Source organism: Nymphalis io, chromosome 26 (genome assembly GCF_905147045.1).
Source record: "Nymphalis io chromosome 26, ilAglIoxx1.1, whole genome shotgun sequence".
NCBI lineage: Eukaryota > Metazoa > Arthropoda > Insecta > Lepidoptera > Nymphalidae > Nymphalis > Nymphalis io.
In genome coordinates, this window is record NC_065913.1 from 956,675 (window position 1) to 978,883 (window position 22,209).

The 22,209-nt window shown below is 32.4% G+C and overlaps 1 protein-coding gene across 4 annotated transcripts in view; it reads left to right on the plus strand.

The window, feature by feature from the left end:
• The window catches only part of LOC126778426 (hemicentin-1), a 448,643-nt gene that overhangs the window by 319,630 nt on the left and 106,804 nt on the right, over positions 1-22,209 (plus strand). For all 4 annotated transcript variants that reach the window (XR_007670140.1, XM_050501936.1, XM_050501937.1 and 1 more), the window contains exon 4: positions 5,190-5,344. Coding sequence is in view for 3 of the 4 variants with exons in the window: in XM_050501936.1 (XP_050357893.1) it covers positions 5,190-5,344 (155 nt within the window). In the remaining variant the exon portion in view is untranslated. The remainder of the gene's footprint in view (positions 1-5,189; positions 5,345-22,209) is intronic.

Sequence of the window (22,209 nt, forward strand, 5' to 3'; positions counted from 1 at the left end):
TAGGCAATATATATATATTTATGTAAAAGCTGATAAATGCTCTGCTCATTGACAAAGACTTAGAGGATATTTCACTTGATTGTAGACCTTTGTACCAGACCATCTGGTTGGGTACACACCGAACAGCATTACTGATACTTAACTCATATCACGCACTACGTAATATTGTTGTATTTCGGTCTGAAGAATAAGCCACACAAGGGAGATATCTCCTTAGTTACCAAAGTTGGTTAAACATTGGTAATGTAATGGTGGACTTACAGCACCATTGTCTATGGTATGCTCATGAGTTGGCCTATTTGTCATTCCACCTACCTATTATAAATATAAATAAAACTATAAAGCTGCTCCAGTGAGGTCTGCTGGACGAACATGTATAATGTGAGCACTTATAAGAAATATTTTAATTATTTTCGAAAACCAAGTTTGAAAGGAAGAAAGGAAAAAACAAATTACGTCATCTTGAACTCCAGCGCTCTCATGTGGGAAGTAAAATATATAGAAAAACTTTCTTAAATAAAATGGTACCAAATAATTTTGTACTTGTTATAACGCTTGCTCACCCTCAAACCGGAACACAATAAAACGAAGTATTGCTGTTTGACGCTAGAATAAATGGCGAGAGTGTGGTACTCACTTAGACGTTTGCACCGATAAAAAAAGCACTAAATTCTATACTGCAAAGCACTATAAAAATACCTTACTCTATATAACTTTCATGTATTAAGTTGCACTTGTTTGACGTAAGTTAGTTTGTTTTTTTTTATAAATAAAAGCTGAAAGCAATGACTATTTTCCAGTCCATAAGCCATTTAAAAGCTATCATAAAGTGTCTGTGTTTATGTTGAGTGTCGTAAAAGTTTTAAATTTTATCTCGCTTAGAAATATAAACTTGCTTATTTAAGATAATAGCCGTTAGGCACAATAGCTCCCTCCATTGTATTTGAATAAAGAACTTTCAGTATGGATATGTTATAAATATGACTTGCTATATATTGTATATAAGGTCTGTTTGGGCACATATTGCTCAATCAGACTTTAAGATCTGAGCTGGTTCTTGTGATTGATTTAATAGTCGCTTATTTCGTGGATACATAAAATAATTTTTGAATTACAAAAATGGATATATTTTAATTTACGTTAAACGACTTTGATATTCGCCTCACCAATTTTTCATCGCCGATTCGATTTGAGCATGAGATATTATAGTAGACAAGTGTATGCGCCAACACAGGTGCACTCTCTATTCCACTCTCATAATCCTATAGGATAGTGAATACAACACGACAGGTAAGAGTACAGACGCAGGACCAACGGCTTTACTGCTTTTAAACGATTAAAAGACTCTGGGCTGTTACTATTATGTTAAGAAACCGTTAATTTTTTATTAGCTCGATCAGGGATTTGAACCCAGGACATCAAGACCTTTTGCCTTATAAGCTAGCCTCTCGATTGTTAAGACATACGAATTGTTGTTTGAAAATACAATTTAACATCGTCGGATTCTCCGAAACACCAATTATTTACTACAAATATCGCACTTTCATTCAGAAACAATTAGCTGGAACTGATACTAACCAAACTTTTCCTTATTAAGAAAGAAGGTTTATCATTTGAACAAGGGTCGGTAAAGCGTATTGATTCAAACTAATTTAGTAAATGAGAATGAAGATTTAACCCACAGATAAAAACAATATGACAACAAAGTGAGATTTCTGAAATCAAAGTTCAATACTCGTATCTTTATTCAAAATGAAGCATAAAGCATTGCTTATAGATCCTATCAAAAATCTACAGCATGTTCGCATCTGACTAAGGATATCATAATATCTTTTAGCATAATAGTCTTGGAACTTCCACTGGACTCAGTATTTATAGTTCGTAATTCATAATAATGTTAGTATAATATAGAACGGGATGCGTTGTTTTTATTTTTATTTTTTTGGTGATAATATATTCTTTGTATTTAAACTGCATGCGTTCCTAAGCCTATATTGAGGAAAATTTAATAGGATTTTCGTGTACGCCTATCAAAAATCCTGGCAAAAAACAGTTTTTTTAGTTTGAACGGTTAGCTAGTATTAAGTAAATTTAGTAATTTTCTTTCTCTTAATCCCCCTCCGTTTAGCCTACTTAGAGTATATAAGGAATTTTTCAAAAACAATCATAAAAGACACTGAGACTGAAAATACTTTTTAGAAAAACGTTCCGTCTTTTTATCTGTCTTTCTTATGTAATAGCTCTGTAATATATTTGATACATAAAGAAATAAACGTAGGCAATTAATAGAAAATATGACCAATTAAGTACATACGTACAAATAAGACATTACTTATTTTTAATTAAATAATTGAAATGAAAAATTATTAAGATTGTTAAAACATTTGCAGCTATTTCATATATTATATATACTGCACTAGAATCGACCTCTGATCACGTATTTTTAAACAACTTATTATAATTACATACAAGGTTGTCAGTGAAATAAATTGTGTCGGTTTTAAGGTCAAATTTAAGTTAACGTTTCAATATAATACAGAATGAAACGTTACTTCGTTGAAAACCCACAAATAAAGAAAAACTGTAGGTTTTTACAAAATTCCAGTTCCAAAACTATTAGACATAGTCACATTACGACTTCTAGCTTTCTAGCTCGGTATATATATACAATGTTTTGTTAGAACTCGAAAGCTCAAGAGAGCTTTATTGAACAATTCGAATATGAAACGTTCAAAAAAAATATGTCCTACGTCATACGACATATACAATACTATATATTATTACATATGTTTTCATTTCGGTTCTAAAATGGCTCAGTGGTCTAGAACTTAACAGAAAATAACGGGTTCAAGTCCAAATTTTCATGTGCTTAATTTGTGTCTCTAATTCATCTCGTGTTTGGTGGTGAAGGATAACATCGTAAGGAAGCCTGCATATATCATACTAAAACCACAAATAAATCTGCGTGAAACACATTGCACAATCGTATACATAACCCATCATTGTACCAACCCAATGGATTACCCTAAGTGGGGGGAGAGAAATCAACCAGAGAATCAATAGATTTACATTTTATATGAGTCATTTAAGCATAACATGTGTTTATAATCACTATGTAAGTATATGACCCGGTTTTGTATCAAATATCTCAAGAATTGCTACTTTGTAAGCTACTAGATCATCTAGACAGTTAATACTCTTTACTAAAACGAACGAACGAGCAACCCCTCTTTAATAAACTCTAACTGCATAACGTTTCTATGAAATATATTAAAAGTTTGATATGAAAGTTAGTAACAAGTAAACAACGTAAGCCTCGGGTATAAAGGCTTGGCAGCATCGCTACAACTTGTTCGAGTTTCCTGAAATTTGTTTAAACATATCTCAAAGAAGTAATATTATAATTTTTACTTCTATCTTTATTTAACTACGTGCTGTTCGATGTTTTATTATTTACGAACAACCCGTCCCAGCTTTTCACGGGTTTTATTTACATAAATTTAATATATTACACAAATAACTCTATTGGTTTACTTAGCGTCAGTTAAGCTCACAATCGGCATATTTTTTTCCGAGATCCTCAATATTCATCGTTATATTTCAGTCAATTTACACAAAGCAAGAATCACTATGACAACATGGGCATTGCTATCGTTTCTGTAAGGAATATAATTAACGATCCATTGCTCGGTAATACACCACTAATCTTGGGAACTAACTAATACTCAACCGTACCTCGAAAGAAAGCTATAAATATATTCTAGGTAGTAGGGCTTTGTGCAAGCCTGTCTGGGTCGTTACTACTCACTCATAAGATATTCTACCGCTGAACAATAATATTTAGTATTGTAGCGTGCCGGTTTGAAGGATGAGCGAGCCAATGTAATTACAGGCATAAGGGACATAACATTTTCGTTCCCAAGGTTGGTGGCGCATTGCTGATGTAAGGAATAGTTAATACTTCAAAGCTCTTGCCCCCTTTCTCGGTCTGTCCTTCCATCTTTAATTATGAGTTATATATAAAACACAGTTAGATAAACAACTCTTCTTTCTTCTCTTTCTTCTTTCTTTAGAATCTTCTTTGAAAATAGCCGCCCTAACCAACAGTCAGTACAGAAAGTTATTCACTGTAAACATTCCGCAAACCACATGCAGGTTTCTTCTCTTTGAAATAAGGTCTTCCAGCAATGAACGTGAAAGGATTTGTTAATCAAATTTATTCTCAAAAAAACTCAATGATGTTCAAAATATAAAATTATTTGGATAAAATAAACTTATTCTAACAAGTAAGCAATCTAAGCATGCCTTCAAAAATAAGCTATAAAAACAAAGAAAAAGTCAAACTACACGAGGAGGTAACAAAAAATATATTTCTCTGAACAAAAAACGGAAAACTTGATTCATTAAAAACCTTATTAGGTTTGCGCGTAATCCGAAGATTCGGAGTTTAATAATTTTAGAAACTCTCAACTTTTCTTCAGTTGTTTTTGCTCTTAGTTTTGAAATTTTACGTCAAATCTATTAATTTTGTAATTAAATTACTTTTTCATTATACACAGTTTTTTTATATAAAACCAATATATTAGTAAGTAAATTAGTATATAGTTTTTTATACTAAATATGGATACGCGGTTCAAATACAACGTCACCGTTTAGAGAAACATAGTTTTCCATCCATATTTGTGGTATGATTAGTTTTCTTACATATTCAATAAAATATTTTAGTTAAGTTAATTTCTTTTTAAATTTATTTTTTTGTACTAACATTATTTTAAGGTTTGTTATTTATAAATTCAGTTTGTAATATTCACTTGCATAATGTTAAATTATAGTTCACGTCAAAATTCAGTTCATATATTTTATTAACACATACTATTACAAGATAATGAATTCCTTGTATATAACGTCGACTTCTTAATGAATAAACAAAAATAAATTAATTAAACACAGATTGCCGAAAACCAGGCAAGAACTACAATTTTCATGTGCTATATTTGTGTTTTGATTCACGTCATAATTGTCAATGAAGGAAAACATCGCAAGGAAACCAACACGTAACGGATGATAATTTAGGACATGTTAACTAACCTCCGTTGGTGAAGCATGGTGGAATAAGCTTCACATATTATTCTCAAAAGGAGAGATTTATTATTACTTGAAAATATTCTAATTGATCAATTTTGTTACAGGATGTCAATCGCACACGAACCGAACGCCACGTACGCCGAGCTGGTGATCACAAACGTACAACCTGATGATGAAGGGGTCTATCGCTGTGAGATAACCTACCTGCAAGTGGGGGAAGACTGCAACACAGTACAAGTCACCGATTTTCACACATACAGTAAGATTTATTATATTATTTTATTTCACTAACAATAAGAAGGATTTTTTTGGATAGCCTCCCTAGTTACTACATAAGTACAGTTTGAAGTACCAGTAGTGACTGCAATTACTCTGGCTCATTAACTCTTACAATGGAGCTTAGTAATTACAGGTACTTCACCTTTTTCCATGTTTAGGCTAATTCTTACTTACAGTGGCAAAAACGGCAATGGTCTTGTATTAAATTTAATTTCGTCGTTCAGCTAAATGGCCGTTACTATCCATCCTACTTACTTTCCGGATCTTGCATGAGCTTTAGTACTGCGTGGCCCTAACGCGCTGAAGGTGGCTGTCGGCTTCTCGTTCCGAAGACAGTAGAAGTAATGATAGGAGTAATGATGATGTGTTATGATAATAATAATAAAATATTTACTAATAATATCTATGTATGTATGTAAATACCACCAAGTACCATAACGAGGTTATTGCTGTAAGTTTTATTACAAGAACAAGAGATATAATATGGTGATAGGGCTTTGTGCAAGCTGTTCTGGGTAGGTACCACCCACTCATCGGATATTCTACCGGAAAACAGCAGTACTTGGTATTGTTGTGTTCCAGTTTGAAGAGTGAATGAGCCAGTATAATTACAGGCACAAGGGACATAACATCTTAGTTCCCAAGGTTTGCGACAATTTGATGATGTAAGCGATGGTTAACATTTCTTACAATGCCAATGTCTATGGGCGTTGGTGACCACTTATCATCAGGTGGCCCATATGCTCCATGTCTGTATAAAAATAATAATAAATTTTTAGAGTTTTTGTTAGATATTTTTCAATTATTACAACGTAGATAAAATGCTTATTAAATTCATAAATGAGCTTTTACATGGTAGGAACCATCCACTCAGCACTTATTCTATAACCAAACAACAATAGTTGGTACTGCTGTGATGCAGTTTGAAAAGGAGAGTGAGACAGTGTAACAATAAGCAGAAGAACATAAAAACTTAGTTCCCAAGGTTAGCGCATTGATGATGTAATAAATGGTGTCTATGGGTTGTGTTGACAACTAACCATCGGATGGCATCTTTGCCAGTCCACGTACCTATTCGAAATATTAAAAAAATCTATAAGAGTCCACTCTGATACTACCACCGTCCAATGGTCATACCTCATTAATTATGAATGACTTTATATTTTATTTAATCGTAGGCGATTCAAAAGTGCTTAAATAAACCTTCTTGAATAAAGTAAATATTTTATAATAACTTTAAGTTGTAACTAATAAAAGCAAAAACTCTGTAGTATGATAAGCTGTTGCAGAAGTTCGTGTTTTGTGCATCGTTTTATTCGTACCGTTAAGTTAAGTATCACATATGTATCATTCACTCGAAACTTTGTTAAAGTTGGCATTTGAAGGCATCTGGCACTGTTCTACCAATGTACCAACACTATGTTCTCTTCGAGTCGTATGTCTCGTAAATAAGGCAAACACGTATTATAATATTAATAATTTGACGAGCCGGTTGGCGTGGTTGGTAGATACTTGCCTTTTCACGCCGAAGGTTGTGGGTTCGATTCCCACCCAGGACAGACATTTGTGTGCATGAACATGTCTGTTTGTCCTGAGTCTCGGTGTAATTTTCTATATAATTATGTATTTACAAAAGAAAAATAGTATATGTAGTATATCAGTTGTCTGGTTCCCATAGCACAAGCTTTGTACAAGCTTAATTTGGGATCAGATGGCCGTGTGTGAAAAATGTCCCAGGATAAAAAAAAAATATATATATATATATATATATATATATATATACATCTATAGTTACCTACACACATAATGAGAGAAGTTGAAGGCATCCATTTCATTCTCAATGTACTTAAAACCATGGTATCTTAAATGTGTCTTATGTCTTTGATTGTAATTGGTTCCAATATTGTTACCAACAGAAAATATAATCGGATCACTTGCGTATACGTGAGCATGCAAACTATTTCGTGCAGAAGTAAAACTCAAGGCCATGTGTGTCGGCTCTGGATGCCTAATATATTTGTATAGTTCACATTGTGTGAATATAGTAGAAAAACAATGATTGCTCGACCAATAATAATAACCAAACCCCTTATGTAAACACTATCACATTATCCGCATTCATTCCCAGCGTAATTCAGGATTGCCAAATTTCTAAGCTCTTTCTTCAATAATTAGGGTTTTTATATAAAATTTCATACCTTTTTGTCGCTACTTTAAGGGTCAAATTTTCAAAAAACCCTCCTTTGTAGTAACCTACTATTTAAACCCGCAGGCAACTTTCAAATTGCTAGCCCCAGTATATTTGAGCTGTACGTTAATATGTCAGTCAGTCATTTTTTTTATATATATATATATATATATATATATAATTTTAACGAAATGAAATATTGTATATACAATGAACACACCGAGCCGATATATATTTATTATTTCTGTAACAGAGAGAACGAACAACCAATATTTTATATACAGGGATATTTCTTAACACGTACCGTAAGTAGCTGAGTCAATCGAAATGAACCAAATCCGTATTAGTGTTGTATCTTATTAGTGACAGGTTGTAATAAACATCGATTCGATATTGATAAGATATTTCAATTTTGTTTTGTTGCAAAATAAAATAGTTAAAACATATTATTATTGTAAATTTGGTAATTGGTATAGATTTAATTTTATTAATATTATATTCGAGATACAGGAAACGATACAAACATACGTACATATTAACATACAAACGTATATTATAAAAAAAGGATTGCACTCTTAGAGGAGTGCGAAAGGTGTTTTTATGTTAAATATTATACATCGTGTATTAGTACACTACTTACAAAAATGTCTCGTCATTTATATTTAATTTATTAAAACAAAATTTAAGTAATAAAAAAATCGTGAGTATAAAAACGAAACATTTATAATGTATATAACTTGTCGATAAACTCTGCAATACATCAAAAACGTAACATCGTAAAACAGTGACCCATCCAATACAAATAAAACTATCGACATGATAAATATCGACAATATTCAACTCTATTTTCGACAGCACATTCCGACTAGGATATTGCGATCGTACCACCCGAGGCGATGAGATTTCATCGTTATATTTTATCTCTTTCATACATCATATTTTTATATGTTCGTCTCTTTTACTGATCTATGAAGAGCAATAGTATATTTTATTTGATACTTGGTTGTTTAGAGTTTTCTTATGGTTCAAGATTATTTACTACGATGCCTTAGGTGTTTCGTATTTATGTTTATTTTTGTCATAAAGTTACATTTAGATTTTCTATATATTATATATTTTATGCAATATTTTAAATGGTATCACATCATGCAAAAAGCACATTATACGTTCACGCATATTCGTGCGAAAAAGTTTTGCACAGCTAAGCTCGTGCAAGTAAACGGTAAAACGGTAGCACGTACAATCTTAAAACCTCGTTATTAAATTATCATAGATTTTAATACATAATTATTTGTTACATTAGTTTAAAATTTTAGCTTACATCTGTTTCTGCTTGTTTTTACGAAAATATATGTAGACTGAATTGGTTCTGGTATATTTTAAATATTTTAATAATTTACTCTTGATAACTGTATATCTTCCACAATAATAAGCAATAAATAAATCATAATATCGATGTTATCGCTTACTGCTGGACAAAGATCTCCCCTAAGGATTACCACGATAACCGGCCTTGTGTCCGGATCAAACGGCAAATAAATAAACTTTGTATGTAGAGTAAGACGTCAAGGTAACCCTTTATTTTGTGCAAATTAAAATATAAAATTAATAAAAATATTACTTGAATATTTGTTAACAAGAAACGACTTATAATTAACCCATACTAATATTATAAATGCTATAATAACTCTGTCCGTGTGTCTTTCACGGATAACACACACTGATTATGTAGAAATTTACTCCGATCCTGTACGCTAAGACGCGGAAGAAAACTAGTGAAATATATATTTCAAGAGTACTTCGTTACAATTGAAATTGATGACTGCGCAAACTGAACTGCGCAAATAATGACGTCGTCGCGTGTAACCGAGCAATAACAATCAATTGTTGATTATTTCACTCCTCGTTAAATTACATAGATATACATGGTAATTTTCATGGAACAATTTATGTGATGTCTTATTTTCTTATATATAAACATGTATAAATAATAAGGCCTTTAAATATCTTACTGCTGGGCTTAAGCCGCCTCTCCTTTTTAAGAGAAGGTTTGGAGCTTACTTCGCTACGCTGCTTGCCATCTGTAGGTTTCCTCATGATGTTTTCCTTCACCGCCGAGCACGAGATGAATTATAAAAACAAATTAAGAACATGAAAATTCAGTGGAGACCGGATTTGAACTCTGAATCATCAGTTGAGATTCATGTCTTCTAACCACTGGGGCATAACGGCTCATTTTCCTTCCTACTGTGTATTTTTTTAAACATAATTATAACAAATTTACTGGTGGTAGGGCTTTGTGCACGCTCGTCTGGGTAGGTATCACCCACTCATCAGATATTCTAAGGCAAAACAGCAATACTTGGTATGCCAATGTCGATGGGCGTTTGTGACCACTTACCATCAGGTGGCCCATATGCTCGTCCGCCTACCTATACCATAAAAAAAGAAACAAAATGTGAATACATTCTTGGCGTTTTATCTTATAAAAATTTAAAATATCAAACCGGCGTAATGGTAATCTTTCAAAATTACAAATTTAAATTAATTATAGGAGCGAAGTCTAATATCTATATAACAAAATATGTAAATAGATCTATCAAAATTAAATTTAAATATAATTAAAACTTATAAATAATCAAATTAACCTTCGTTTTAATTAAGTACAGCTTAGTAACGTTCAATTTATGTTTTCAAGTTTTTGTAGTCTTTAATAGCAACAATTCCATTGAAAATATCTCGTATAAATAAACGATATACCAAGTAATAAATGAAACGTAAAAGAAAATAATTACGAGTAAATTATAGGAAAGCAATATAGTTTAACCCTTAAATAGATTTCGCGGTCCATGTAGCCCTTTGTCAGACGAAACGAGGCAATTAATGTAATTAATCGGTGGGGTTAAGTTGAATACTCACAGGACGTACAGCGCTAGTCAGCGCTATCTAAAGCAATGGAAATACCCTTTATTGGATACATTGTAAAGTAAAATATAAATTAAATGTTAACATGATGTATTTTATGAAATGTTAAGTGGTCACCACCGCCCATACACTGCCGAAATATTAACCATTCTTTTCATTGTCAATATGCCACAAAATAGTTAATATTATTATTTTGGAATCTAGATGATATATTAATATATTAGTTACTTGCTGGCAAGAGGAAAAACTCTTGAAAACGCGAACGTGCTGGTTATGAACCTATCGGCTGTTAAGATTAACGTATTATATCCATTAGACTAATTCAGTTATTTATTACTAATGCTATACCACTATTCAAATTTAAAATTTAATGTATACCGTGCTGGTCAAAGGCTTTCTTCTTGAGGAGAAGACTTGGAGCATATTCCATCACACTCCTCCAATGCGTGTTGGTTGCATTGCAGATATTGTAAATGTATATCTACGTTGCAGATAATGTGATGATAAAAATGTTGTCCTTGCCCGAATATGAATCCGCTACCTTTACCGATCCACATTCTATCCATTGGGTTAATTCGGCTGATTAGTATTACGTATATGTCCAATGTAAAATATATCGAGATATATATCTCTATGTTTAAGTCGATATACAGCCTTAAACTGGATCGGGTTTTGGGTAATAGCTTAAATATATTGAAACTATTTAATTCAAGGACAGAAATCCACTCATGATTAAGTAACGAAGTTCTCGAACCAATATAGACTGATATTTATGTTAAAGAATATATTAACTTATATTTAAATATGGTTGAGTGAATAATTTTTAATTTTCGAAGGAAAAACCTTCGGAAATATACACCCTTAAGCATGCAGCAAATCTCTATTCTGAATATAACACCTTAGCCCAGCTGTGGTTTATACATATATATATAGGAAGACATATCAGAAGACATCATGGTATATATATATATATACCATGATGATGATATATATATTTTGATGTATATATATTTTTGTATATATATTTTGATTTATATATTTATATTGGTTTGAGTGAGTGACTGATTGAATTACGTACTAAATGTTGTCCTGCGCAAATGACTAGCCTTTATTGACGTAGCCATGGCTAAAATCATATATATATATATATATATATATATATATATATATATATATATATATATATATATAATAAAGGCTAGTCAATTGCGCAGGACAACATTTAGTACGTAATTCAATCAATCACTCACTCAAACCAAAATATCTTAAAGTAGTTTTGAATTGTTTCGAGATTTAAAGCTACAACCTGTTCGGAGTGTAGATTCTACCGTGAGAAACCGGCAAGAAACTCAGTAAATACTCTTTCGTCAATCAAGTTACATAGATAAAATTAATTAAATACAATTGAATTATCATCTATGTAATTCTTTATCGAGTAATAGGCCTTATTAATCGAAGTTTTGTTAATATGTGATTAAATTTTATTGATTGGCTAAAATTATTTGAGTGTGCACGTAATTACTTCCACAATTATTGAAATAGATTGAGCGGTTTATCAACCAAACCAGCAATTGACACTTAAAAGGGGTTTTAATTGTTATAAATATCATTTATATGCGTATATAAATTAATTTTAAGGAAAACTTTTCTTGAAACTAATTTATGTACTATATAGCTGTATTTTGGCTATATTATAGCTGCTACGCAATGGGTCCCGAGCTATTTCATGTCTTAAAAATATTTGTATAGTACAGGATTTTCTGCATTAGTCTCGGTGTTTATGTAAATACTCCTAACATGGTTTTCAATTACTCGTTTGAAAATCTCCTATTTAAAATGTAATTGATTCTTAGAGAACATTAATCTCCGTTCCAATCTTAAAACTTCATAAAACAATAACAAAATGTAAATTAATTCAATCGTTATTAAATATCACCGTCCGAAATACATTAAATTCTCATCTTAACCAAATAAGGCGCCGTTGCTGGCTGATTGAGAATATTCTTAATTTACATACAAATGTAAATTTTACTCTAAGTAATTGTTAAAATTAAGATGGGGTACAATATACCCTGAGGTGATCTTGGGCTGATTTCACGACGTTTACGGGTTAAGTGGTCGTTTTGAGGTTCTTAATTTATTAACGAGTTGAAAATCTTTCGGCCTTCAATATACACGGGTCGGGATTTATTTAAGGTCGTCTGGGTTCTCTGTTTATCAATTATTCTGTCACAAAAGCATTTAGAGTCAAGAAATACAATATATTTAGCGGAGCCTTAAAGATCATCATGTAAGACGAGATGGCTCGAAAACGTTAATCTTAATCGAAAATTGCGGATTGAAGTCCAAGCAAGCATCACAAATTTTTGTGTGCTTAATTTGTTTATAATTCATGTCGTGCTCGGCGGTGAAGACAAACGTCGTGAGGAAACCCGCATATATCGGATGAAAACCTGCTGAATGTGTATCCACCAACCCGTATAGAAACAGCGTGGTGGAATGAGTCAAATCTTCTGCTCAAATAAGAGCAGGCTTTAGACCAGCAGAGAGACATTAACAGGCTGGTACTTTAACTTTACGAAAGATTAACATATAATAATAATAATAATAATATCCTGGGACCTTTTTCACATACGGCCATCTGATCCCAAATTAAGCTTGTACAAAGCTTGTACTGTGGAAACCAGACAAGTAATATACTACATATATTATTTTTCTTTTGTAAATACATACTTATATAGATAATTACACCCAGACTCAGGACAAACAGATATGTTCATGCACACAAATATCTGTCCTAGGTGGGAATCTAACCCACAACCTTCGGCATTAAAGGCAAGCATCCACCAACTACGCCAACCGGCTCGTTGCAGTATATAATACAAAAGGTAACTCAAAAAGGCCATTATGTAATAGTCTGTGGGGGAACAAACTACGAGAGGGAAGTAGGCATCAGGTGCAACCTGGTACTTTGGTGCTTTTTTTATCTGAAATAGCTAGGCAAACTTACAAATGGATTACGGCATATTAAGACAATGGCGCTAAGAAATAATATATAAATATAATAAAAAAATATAAACTATCCTTTACATAACGCGTCACCAACGCGCGGTAAGATGTTATGTCGACTGTGCCTGTAGTTACTTTTAATTATAGAAATAGCTGTTCAGCGGTAGAATGTATAATGAGACGTGGTTTGAAGAAGCCATACCACCAAGTAGTATAATCAAAGGGCATCGAATCCAGATAGACCCTTTAATCTTAAAAAATTAACATTTAAAAAATACCTAAAAGATTTTCCATTTTGAAAGAAATTCAATTTAACTAAAACTAACTGTTAACTCCATGGGAACCTCTGAAATAAATCACCCTTTAAGTTGGCTGAAAGTTTTCAATCGCTAAAGAGTTAAATTAAAAATGTTTTTTTAAGGAAAAATTTACATTACAAAGTTGAATCTAAATATTTACCAGACGCATAACTTATATATCCACTTAGATTTCTAAAATGTTTTATAGAGTCATATAAAGAGGAAATATTTGTTTGTTTGTTATCTATACAATCTAAAACTACTACACTACACCATTGGAAAGATATTTTATGCAGAACTTGATACTTATTTATTAAGACAACTTTATTTAGTTGAATAATAATGTTTTGCACACAAACTTTCCTTTTTCAACTTCAACAAATAAAACTAAAACGTTTTCACCTTAAATAGTAAATTCAATTTACACTAAACTCAATTACAGTCAAGTGTAAGAACAAACTGAACTGTTAGTTGGAAATATATTTGTAAAATAATAAGTAACTCGCTCCACTGGACACAGTCGTACCACGTTTCCTGGACACACTTACTCACTTTAACGTTATCGTGCGAAGCATCATACATCATGTCCATTGCGCGCGTTGTTCTGAACATCCGCTTCCTCGCTACAACCATAGCGCAATGTATAATGTGAATTTGTTGTCTTTTCACACGATGGATTGTAGTTACCAATTCTTTTTGGCCTATTTGTACACATATTTCATCGTAAAGTGGGTCATATTTGTTGTGTTCTTTGAAATTTTATTTTGTTGTATGTAAATGTTTTTAAAAATATATATCATTAGGTGTAATGAACTTCTGAGTACAGCTGATTCGTTTGTCTTATTGCAGTTTAGGTATTTGACTGTTAAATGGGTACCCTGACATTTGTCGCAATTAACAATGAAAATTGAATGGGGTATCCATTCATGTAAGGAAGAAAATAACATTATGTAATTGATACCCTGCTGGGTTAAGTTCTCATTTTGAGAAGAAAGATTGAAGCTGGAAATACAAACGTATATATAATATGACGTGTCTATAATATAAACATGACAACTCTTCTAGCCGCCTTTTACTGATTGTAAGGCTTTGTGCAAGCTCGGTAGGTACCATCCACTCATCAGATATTCTGCCGCAAAACAGCAGTACTTGGTATTGTTGTGTTCCGGTTTGAAGGGTGAGTGAGCCAGTGAAAACACAGGTACAAGGGACACAGCGTCTTAGTTCCCAAGGTTGGTGGCGCATTGGTGATGTAAGCGATGGTTAAGATTTTTAGAATGCCAATGTCTATGGGCGTTGGTAACCACTTACGATCAGGTGGCCCATATGCTCGTCCTCGTACCTATAATAAAAAATTGCCTTTTGGCTTCTTATTATGTATGTATACTTTTTAAATGGTCTTTATCAAACACTCATGAAGCATATACCTAGAACACATACAAGTTCGTATAAAATGAAGCCTTAGCGACCAGGCAGCGATTTCTTCCAGGTAAACTCAAAGCAGATAAAAGAGAAACGTGAGCTCTCGTGGGACACTCGGTCTAAAGTTCCTTTCGCTATAAATCATGTATTAAATAACAGGCACATAACGATATTATTTACAATGTTTGATAGTAATTTAAAGATAAAATAAAACGTATAATTTTTTATAAAATTTTAATGGATATAATATGTATTTTAAATGTTATGAAAATTACTGACGCGTACGAGGCACGTCTACATTACAGTATTATCTACACATAGACAAACGATTATTAGCACATAAACACACATGACACATAGTAATTGAACTTTTGCGTGATTTTAGAATACAAATACCATATTTTGCGATAGTTGATGTTGAATTGTAGTATCAGTAATCGGTAACAGCCATTGAAGATCCCACTACTGGGCTAAAGCCTCCTCTCCTTTTTTTGAGAAGGTTTGGAGCTTATTCCGCCACGCTGCTCCAATGCGGGTTGGTAGAATACACATGTGGCAGAATTTCAGTGAAATTAGACACATGCAGGTTTCCTCTCGATGTTTTTCTTCACTTCGTGCTTGACACGAGATGAATTATAAACACAAATAAAGCACATGAAAATTCAATGCCCGGGCTTGAACCCACGATCATCGGTTAAGATTCACGCGCTCTAACCACTGGGCCATCATCATATAATAACGGTGAAAAAATAAATACAACTTACAAAAAATATATTTATAATATATGTCGTTCATGTAATCGACAAATGCACAAATAGAAAATAAATAGAAGTATTAGATAAAATGAGCACATTTTTCATGACAACACAGGATATAACATCTTATATGTATATGACATAAAATAAAAAATGCAAATAATGTTGCATCAACTTCATCCACGTATGTCTTCATTTATTTCAATCTGGCTCTCATTCGCCAAGTGTCCAGAGTATCACGTGGAATATACTTTATTCTAATAAAAATGAATATAAATAAATATACCAAAACAAAGTACATAACAATTTATTTATACATTATTTCGGGATAATATATATCACTAGTCTGAAGCAATAAGGAACTTCATTCCACCAAAAACAAAAAAGATTTTTCTATTTATAAAAAAACGGCTTCAAGTAAAAATCGAGCCCAGAAAAAATTCACCTTCTATTTTTTCACCCTTAGGGAACCATTCCTTTCCAAACAAAAAAAAAATTCCAAATCAGATCATAAATGACGGAGCTCTTAGATAATGAAAAAAAATACAACCGAATTGAGAACTACCTCCTATTTTAAATTTATTAAAAATACATCAACAATTTATACTAACTTAATTATAGTCAACTTTACTGGTGGTAGAACTACCGCATAGATATACTACCGCAAATCAGCAGTAATTGGTATTGTTGTGTTCCGGTTTGAAGGCTGAGTAAGCCAGTGTAATTACAGGCAGAAGGGACATAACAGCTTAGTTCCCAAGGTTGATGGCGCATTGGCGATGTTAGCGATGGTTAACATTTCTTAAAATGCCAATGTCTATGGGCGTTTGTGACCACTTACCATCAGGTGGCCCATATGCTCGTCCGCCTTCCTATACTATAAAAAAAGAAAATATTGCAAGTCTACCACGATGTAGATATTTCGATCGTGTCTAAGTAAACACTATCAGGTCTTGTCACTTGGAATGAAAATACGTCCCCCCACCTATTATAACACATCAAACGATATTACAGCCTTTCAAACACTTTGTAGCATGATGACTTATTAATTAAAACTGCAGTGCTTTTCTCGTATATGCCACTTCGTATATCAATCGTGCAATGTTGGCGCTACTTTGACATGCCATTTTGATGCGTGTGTCGTTCAAACGATATCATTATAGTGGTCAATGTCGCATATCACTTTCTGATATATCACATTCTTGTGCTACGAAGCGTTCCTATTTTGTTACTTCAAAATAGCCCTACTTATTTCGTTTTCTACATAAATGGTTGGTTTATTTAATAATACTATATCTTTTTTTTTTCTTTTTTTTAAATTATCAGAAATGCTTGCTTCTAGAGAACGACTGATATTCCTGATATTGAATTTACTCGTCTTAGATACCACCCACTTATTACCGCCAAACAGCAATACTTTGTATTGTTGTTTTCCGCTTTGAAGGGTGAGCCAGTGTAAGTATAGGCACAAGCCACATAACATCTTAGTTTCCGAGGTTCGATGCGCATTGGCGATGTAAGGAATGATTACCAGTGCCAATGTCTAGTGGTAACCATTAAATACACCCATTTGCCCACTGCAGCTCTCTTTTCATGTGGCTCTTCTAAACAATACTTTATTTATTTAATCTTTCTTATATATATTTCTATATAGCCACTGTTAAATTCACTTTAAGGTCACTGAAGTGTGATTCTTTAAATGAAAATAAATGTCTTTCTTTGTCCAAACCAGGACTGACCACCAGACCAACGTGACTTATAATATTAGCTTTACAAACATGTTCCGTATAAACCGGTATCAATATTTAATTCACTAACAGTTTTCCGATTTAAACATGATTCAATTTTTCCGCTTGAATTATTTCCATTTGACGTTCATGAAAAGGAATTATTTATTAAAGTTTTAACAGATTTACTGGTCGGTTTCGTTTTTGAGGTTTTATTTTACGATAGTTTGTTTTAAATATTTACATTAAACTGGTTTTTAAGCCCATAATATTACATATATTTCGTTATGCAATTATTGTATCCTTATAACCAATAGCCCAATGTATGTCACACATGGATCTCAATTGAATATTACAGGGTTAAATCCATTATAGTACTACTAGATATAAAGTGATTATAATTGATGCCATGCTCTGTGATAAAGGAAAATATCGTTTGAAAGCCTCATTGAACCATCGTGGCTATATTCAACCACACCTGCTTCTCAAAAAGAAGATGCCAAGCATTGAGGCGTTTACGGGCTGTTACTTAACTTTTTATTATACATTATATACGTCCGCGCATGACTTTCTTGTTAATATAATATATGTAATATCCTGGGACGTTTTTCACACAGGGTCATCTGATCCCAAATTAAGCAGAGCTTGTACTATGGAAACCAGACAACTGATATACTACATATACTACTTTTCTTTTATAAATACATACTTATATAAATAATTACACCCAGACTCAGGACAAACAAACATGTTCATAATCACAAATGTTTGAATGAATCGAACCTCGCCAACCGGACCGTTAATGAAATAATTATTTTTGATTTGGGTTCTGTATAACTTCAATTGCATTAATATTAGATATTGTTAATATTTATTTAAAACATACCTTACTTTCAGCTAAATTTAAAATAGTTAATTTCTTTTGAAAGAATGTTTTTATATTTCATATATTTTAAATGTCATTTCACACAAAATTATATACCAAGCTTAGCTACAGTAAAATCTACGTAAGCTAAGCTAAACCTTACTACCAAGTTACATATATATTCAAGTTGCATAAATTCACCATTTAAATACACGAGTGTATACAAAATTTACAAGTTCACATTGCAGGTGTTTTGTAATACTCGTATTCCGTAATCTGAATGTTTCATAAGACAAATGTCCCCAAGACAATTTCAGACAGTGATCTAGCTAAGCTAGATTTCCTAGGTATTGTACCCGATGTAGGTCATGCACAATGGCCTATTGTTCTCAATGAAAACCTTTACAATTGCAATTATTTTTTTTTTCTTTTAATTCGTATTTGAATTTTATCGTTCCACGATCCTAATTTTGGATTAATTTGTTTATAGTTATGTTTTTTAAAAAAAATGTTGTATCTACGTTGTTATCCAAAAATTTAATAATTAAAGAAAAAAGTTATATAATTTATATACACAAATAGCAGTTATATAAACTATAGCCTTTAAATATCCCACTGCTGGGTTAAGGCCCTCCTCTTGAGGAGGTTTGGACCACCACCTTATTACACCACGCTCCATTCCGGGTGGCAAATATGTGCCAGATTTACACCCGATACAATATTCCATTAAAATACACATGTACTAATAACTGGGTCATTAAAAAATCAATCCTTCCTGCTCCTTTTATGACGTCATTATTTAAATCTAATAAGCATTATTTTAACTCGTAAAGAATACGTATTACGTATTAAGCTGTACAAAAACTTTCGTGCGATTTAAAAAGATTAAATAATAAACATTATCATAATTACTGTATTATTTAGTAAATAAAACTTTACCAATTTGCTACGTCTAGGAGTCACAGAAAAATCGACTTTATTGTAACGCGATAAGAACCTCATAGTCTCGTTAATAAATGTGTGTAATAAACATTTTCAAAATGATCGCTGCATCCAATGAGAAATCGTAATCACTTGAAATTTCAGGCCTTGCTTTAGTGATGTCTGTTAACGATCAAATGTTTCGATATATCAAGGAGAATTATTACAAATATGTCTTGATTTTGACAGAGGACTTGCAGAGGACTAGCTATTCTTAACAAGGAACTTATTTATACAGACTTTTATCTATTTTACTTACTTTTCATCCTTATCTATATCGTTGATTCAAATCAATTTTGCCCAACAAAAGATACGGAGAAACTGACACGAATGCAAAGAAAATTATTTATTATAATTTTTACTAATATTTTTAATATAAATAAAGGCAGGTTGCCTTCAAACAAATGAACCTAATAGTGATAAGATTGCGTTTACTGGTGCTGCATGAAGTATAAAACAAATACACATTTTTTAAACAAGTCCCAACAGCGTTAATAAGACACAACATAATCTTAGTTGTTATTTATATAAACCAACTTACCACTCAAAGTGTGTGGTAGCCCCAAATGAATCAAACTACTGATGAGTATGTTTTTTTTTTATAGAATAGGAAGGTGGACGAGCACATGAGCCACCTGATGGTAAGTGGTCACCAAACGCCCTTAGACATTGGCATTGTAAGAAATGTCAACCATCGCTTATAGCCAATGCGCCACCAACCTTGGGAACTAAGATTTTATGTCCCTTGTGCCTGTAATTACACTGGCTCACTCACCCTTCAAACCGGAACACAACAATATCAAGTATTGCTGTTTTGCGGTAGAATATCTGATGAGTGGGTGGTACCTACCCAGACGAGCTTGCACAAAGCCCTACCACCAGTAGAATGTTAACAATAGTATTATGTATAGAACACAAACAGTTCGAAAAAGTTTTTTTTTTTCAATGTTTAATTTATAAACTAAAAATTAATAATGCTTCGAACAGACTATATAATAAAAGAGAGTCAGAAATAGAAACTCAGTCGAAATACTCTTAGAATTTAAAAATGTTGCTTCAAAACTGGAGCAAAGATTATTAATACAACACGGTATCAATGTCAGAAGGAATTGTTGATGCACTTCGTATTCTACACGGAGTTGCAAAGCTGTATTTATTAATTGGGACATTTATGTTTTTCCGAAAAGATTTTCCGTGTAAATATAAATTTCCCTTTACATTTTTATGAATAATATTTATCACTATTTTCATAAAGAGATGGCCGAGTAATTAGAATGCGTGAATCTTAATTGATGATCGTGGGTTCAAGCCCGGGCAAGCACCACTGAATTTTCATGTGCTTAATTTGTGTTTATAATTCATCTCGTGCTTGACGGTGAAGGAAAACACGTGAGGAAACCTGCATGAGTCTAATTTCATTGACTTTATGCCACATGTGTATTCTACTAAAACCGTATTGGCGAAGCGTGGTGGAATAAGCTCCAAACCTTCTCCTCAAAAGGGAGAGGAGACCTTAGCCCAGCAGTGGGACATTAATAGGCTGTTAATGTTACTCATAAAGAGAATGAAAATTATTTAATTTTTAACAACTCGGACAAGATAAGCGCGAATAATATTTTTTTCATAAGTAAGAAAAAGTACTATTTTTATGAATTAATAATAATATATATATATATATATATATGTATTATCGATAAGTTATATATCTGTTATATATATATATATATATATATAGACATATATATGTTTACTTATCGATAAGTTAATGCCCATCACTAACAAATGGAAGGGACGTCTCATTTCACGTGACATTACTCGAGTTGACCCGCGCAATGACCACGGATTGGTACAAGAATTAAACAACAATTATATCTATTTATATTTATTATTCCAAACGTTTTTTTAGTTTTTTTTTCTATATTTTATAAGCGCGAAAGTATGTGTTTGTTTATTTGCTTTCACATCTTAACTACTCAAGGACATGGTACATAGGGTACCTAGCAAGTTACTCCCTCACGGGCGAAGTCGCTTTTGGAAACTATTTATATATAATATTCTGCTTCCTTTCTCCATCTTCCCCTACGTGCCATCCACGAGAGTTTAATCAATTCAAAATTGGAGGAAAAGTCATTGGAAATATATTTGGAGATCATTGATTTCAAAATTATAACTAACTAGTAATTGCTCGCGAGTTAAAGGGAGAGGCGGGTATTAGATCTAGCTAATGTCAGGTTTATTGGTTTGGCCGTGAAAGCGTAACATACAGACAGAGTTACTTTTGCATTTATAATATTAGTAAAGATATATATGTGTGTACAACATGACTTAATCTGTAGTAGAGGAACCAGACGCTTCATCAACTTTCCTTTATATATTTTTTTAGGAATAAAAAATACATTATTACGTGATTATTTTCATTTCGGTTTAATACAAAAATATTTTACTTTATTACATGACATATTTAAAAAATATATTATATAATGCACTAGCAAATGTACTAGCAAATCGGCCGTCTGATGGTAAATAAATAACCACTCTTAAATTACCAATGCGCCACCAACCTTGTGAACTAAATTACTATGAGTATGTCCATTGTGATATAATTACACTGGCTCACTCTTCCAACCAGACCACAACAATACTAAGTACTGTTGCTTGGTGCTAAAATATAATG